General features: G+C 31.5%; 1 protein-coding gene across 2 annotated transcripts; it reads left to right on the top strand.

The window, feature by feature from the left end:
• Positions 1 to 1248: 1248 nt before the first annotated feature.
• Positions 1249 to 2446, top strand: LOC133323751 (uncharacterized). Of its 2 annotated transcripts, none has more exons than XM_061532674.1 (5): positions 1249 to 1312; positions 1638 to 1723; positions 1794 to 2026; positions 2106 to 2259; positions 2331 to 2446. In XM_061532674.1, the coding sequence occupies exons 2-5, from the start codon at positions 1642 to 1644 to the stop codon at positions 2444 to 2446; spliced, it is 585 nt and encodes a 194-aa protein (XP_061388658.1). In that variant the 5' UTR covers positions 1249 to 1312; positions 1638 to 1641. The 2 variants fall into 2 exon arrangements, with proteins under 2 accessions (XP_061388658.1, XP_061388656.1); XM_061532672.1 differs by having other exon boundaries at positions 1292 to 1372.
• Positions 2447 to 4607: the final 2161 nt, after the last annotated feature.

Below are 4607 nucleotides of genomic sequence, written 5' to 3'. Positions count from 1 at the left end.
GTCCTTGAAAAATCATTCTTTAAAAAATCTACGCCTTGTGTTAGTCCTTGAAAAATCATTCTTTAAAAAATCTACGCCTTGTGTTAGTCCCTAAAATTTTTTTCTTTAAAAAATCTACGCCTTGTGTTAGTCCCTGAAAATTTTTTCTTTAAAAAATCTACGCCTTGTGTTAGTCCCTGAAAATTTTTTCTTTAAAAAATCTACGCCTTGTGTTAGTCCCTGAAAATTTTTTCTTTAAAAAATCTACGCCTTGTGTTAGTCCCTGAAAATTTTTTCTTTAAAAAATCTACGCCTTGTGTTAGTCCCTGAAAATTTTTTCTTTAAAAAATCTACGCCTTGTGTTAGTCCCTGAAAATTTTTTCTTTAAAAAATCTACGCCTTGTGTTAGTCCCTGAAAATTTTTTCTTTAAAAAATCTACGCCTTGTGTTAGTCCCTGAATATTTTTTCTTTAAAAAATCTACGCCTTGTGTTAGTCCCTGAAAAATTATTCTTTAAAAAATCTACGCCTTGTGGTAGTCCTTGAAAAATTATTCTTTAAAAAATCTACGCCTTGTGGTAGTCCCTGAAAATTTTTTCTTTAAAAAATCTACGCCTTGTGGTAGTCCTTGAAAAATCATTCTTTAAAAAATCTACGCCTTGTGGTAGTCCCTGAAAAATTATTCTTTAAAAAATCTACGCCTTGTGGTAGTCCCTGAAAAATTATTCTTTAAAAAATCTACGCCTTGTGGTAGTCCCTGAAAAATTATTCTTTAAAATATCTGCTCCTTGTGGTAGTCCCTGAACATTTTTTCTTAAAAAAATCTACGCCATCAGGAGGCTTCGAAAACTGTTCTTTAAAAAATCTACGCCTTCAGGAGGCTTCGAAAATTATTTAAAAATCTACGTTGTCAGGAGGCTTTAAAAAATCTACGCCTTCAGGAGGTTTCGAAAACTATTATTTAAAAAATCTACGCCTTCAGGAGGCTTTGACAAAATATTCTTAAAATAAAACTTTCCCAGTAAAAAATAGTTGGAGTAATCCTCAACCGAGCAATAGAGGAGTAATGATTTCTTCATCCATTTGGAGTAATAAGCGAGCAATGTATGAATTTTGTTTTGCCAAAAAATTCCACGAAGTTGGAAAAAAATTGATGTCTCGCCTTATGCTCCAAATGGATCAATAAGGGATGCATCAAAGCATTTTTGGCATGTTTTTTTTTGTTTGATGTAACTGTTGTTTAACTGTTGCTTTCGTCATGTTCGATTATTTCTTTATGGTTGTCCGTCCATTTGCTCAGTTTTCTTGTGTCCGTCTGAAGTGAAACACGTGTTGTAAGTGTAAATAAAGTGTAATTAAAAAAATTAAAAAAGTGTAATTAAAAAAATCAATTGGTAAAATAATGTGTGATAATTTTGTTTCTAAACGTCATCTTAGACGGCTTGTAAAAAAAGAAATTGAAAATTTCTCAAATTAGGAATTTGTAAGGCGAAAACACTAAATATCCACCGAGAGAAAATTAACATGCGTGACATATATTGCAAGATATTTTGCGTACCTGATGGGGAATATTTTGTATTTATTCCTATTCTACACCACTGTCAAATTTAGTAAATACTAATATTTAAACTATATTTCAAACTATTTTTCTACCTTAAGAACCATGAATTTTAATGCGAACATATTCCAAACTCAATCAGTTTTTACGGATGAAACTGTACAAAGCACACCGAATAATGTCGCAGGTAATGTTAACTCATAGCTCTTTTTATATTTTTTATCATAGTAATTATTTGATTTTATGTTCATTTCTAGAAACAAACAATGAAACAAAAAACACCAATAAAAAATTGGAAAACAAAATTGATCTCCTTCAAACTGAAGTCGAAGCTTTAAAGAAAATTATGTGTAAACAGACAATTTTGTTAGAACAGATCGTTAAACACATACGCCCAACTAGCAAGGATCTCAAAATTTTTCCAATAAATTCACTAGAGGAATTAAATTCGGCAGAACAATTAGTTAATAACGAGCCTGAATCAGAAGTGGTAAGCCAGAGTTTTTAATGCATAATTTAAGTGAATTTGGTACTAAAAGCTAATTATATTTATCTTTAATTATTTTCAGATATCATATATGAAACTAAAATTTGGCAAAGACAAAATAGAAAAGGCGTTACATGCAATGATTGGTGACAATATTTTGCTTCGGGTAAATTGGGATGGAGCTAAAAATAAGACAGCCATAAACAAATATCGGTTGTTTAACTTTTTTTATTTCGGTAATAGCTTGATTTTATAACGTGTTTTAAATAATATGTACATGATGTTTATTTTTCCTTTATTTTTGCAGAATCACTCAGAGACACCTACGAAACTTATCCTGAATTTGAAAAATCTTTTAAGTTGGCCTTTCGCAAATGTAAGGCAACATTTTACCGGCAAACCTACAGCCTAAAATCTAAATAAATAAAGTATTTAATATGTTTTTTTAATTATAAGAAATTATAGTACAAAAATGAATTATTTGTTTTTTTTTCGTTAAAAATAAATGATAAAATATATATTCTTTATTTTACTCTTTTCTTTTACTTCTTTACTTTCTTTTACTCTTTCAGGAGATAACAAAGATTACTCCCTTGATTCTCCTTTCCGAGATCAAAAGGAGTACTCCCTATATGCTTTTTCAGGAGATAACAAAGATTACTCCCTTTGTCCTCCTTTCCGAGATGAAAACGAGTACTCCGTCTGTCATCCAATGGGAGCTCAAAAGGAGTGCTCGCCTCCTAGGACATGCAATGTTAAAAAAGAGTATAAAATGCAAGAGAGTCGGAGATTTAAGGAGTACTCCATTGCTCGAAAAGGAGCGTCCTACGATTAATCGTTGGATGATCCAATTTTTTACTGGGTTAGTAGCCCAGGAAAAATATTCTTATTGTAATCCATAAAAAATATTTAAAAAAAAAATCTACTCTTATGATATTCCCTAAAAAAATATTTTATCAAATCTAGGCCTACTTTTAGAAAAATTCCATACGTCTAAAATAAAATTTATATTTTATCGGGTAACTCTAAAAATTATGAACGTCATTATATGTTTGTACAGTACACTGAAAAAATATATCGCAGACACCAACCATACACAAAGCTCTGGTCCCGACAGAGTTGCTAATTGGCGCCTGAAAATATGCAACGAAGAAAATAAAAAAGGAAAACGAAACTTTTCTACCCATTTCCACATAGTTGCTTCGGAAAAGTAGTATCATTTGTAATGTGTACATTTATTGAGAGCAAAAATTGATTGTTCATTTTCCTGCAACGCAAATTAATAGAATTCATTAATTTAATCAATAAAAATTAATACAAAATTTAAATATTTTAGTAAAAATAAATTGTGGTTATTGAAAAGAAGAAAAAATATAAGAAAAAGGGTTAATTTGTAAGCCATAAATGCAGTCCCCTTAGGGCTGAGTGATTGTGCCGTTGAGACACCGTGTCTCATGGAAAAACGAAAAGCTTTTTTAATTTGTTGTAAATTTTCCGGCATAACAGACGTAAATTTGTCCTCTGTAAGCGTGCAAATCACAGAAAGAACAAAACGCTACGGCTCTTGAGACGACAAACGGAGAAGGAAAAATGAAAGAAAAATTACAAAAACAAAACAAATAATTAAACCAGTGATAAAGTGAAAACAGAAATAGGAAGTAAGTTTACTCTGCAAGAAAATTGAAATGTGAAGAGTGTTATAAAGAATGTTAAAAAATATTTCCAACAAAATAAAAAAATATCTTAATATAAAAAATTGAAGTGAGAATTCTTATTGGAATTTTCGTTTGTGGAGGTATACATCATTTTTCTTTACCGTCTTTGGACAACTAATATCGTTGTTGTGTCCATATTATAATCTACCTTTCTCCTCGCAAATCTCTGCTTACTGTGTTGCAGCCATCAATCATCCAAACTTATATCTCTGTCTATCTACTATCTCCAAATCGTAAGGGGGGAACAAAATTGTGGATTTTCTTTTTTCCAGAGATACATACGAACCAAACTAACAACCGAGTGTTATTGTATTTTTTTCCTGCAAATATCCCTTGCACCCGTGCACAAAATACCTCTTACGCCTGAGGTCTCCAACCATAAATCTCCTAGATAAAATGACAACTGCACAAACATCTATGTAGATTTAAATCAATTTACGAATCTACTTCGGCTGGTATTGGACCACGAATTTACGAGCAGATACTAGAAATAAATGGCGGGACAGAATTCTGCTGCATATTTCCATTTGACAAGTGCTATTCTGGGGGGTGAGCGTGTGTGGGGTTTGGGTGTCTGCGCTTATGTTTATTTGATTTGTGTTCGCTACCGGCATTTTTTCTTCACTTCTGTGCATGGCTAAATAGGAAAACAAATTATGTTTCATATTTCGCATGTCTGAGTTTTTCGAGAAGAAATTTTCTAATTGAATATTTGGGAGCTACAGAGAGATATTCTTGCAATGTATCATATATAGATGGGAATCTATAGAAGACCCTCAGGGGTATTCTGTGGAACTTCAGAAAAAAATATATTCCTAAAAAAATCCACTAGTTGATAGTCCAAGAAAAAATATTTCTATAAAGTCTAC

This window comes from Musca vetustissima, unplaced genomic scaffold (genome assembly GCF_032173495.1).
Source record: "Musca vetustissima isolate MV318-11 ecotype Yass unplaced genomic scaffold, APGP_CSIRO_Mvet_v1 utg5860, whole genome shotgun sequence".
Classification (NCBI taxonomy): domain Eukaryota; kingdom Metazoa; phylum Arthropoda; class Insecta; order Diptera; family Muscidae; genus Musca; species Musca vetustissima.
The sequence above is the reverse complement of the archived record's forward strand: the minus strand, read 5'-3'. Positions and strand labels throughout refer to the sequence as shown.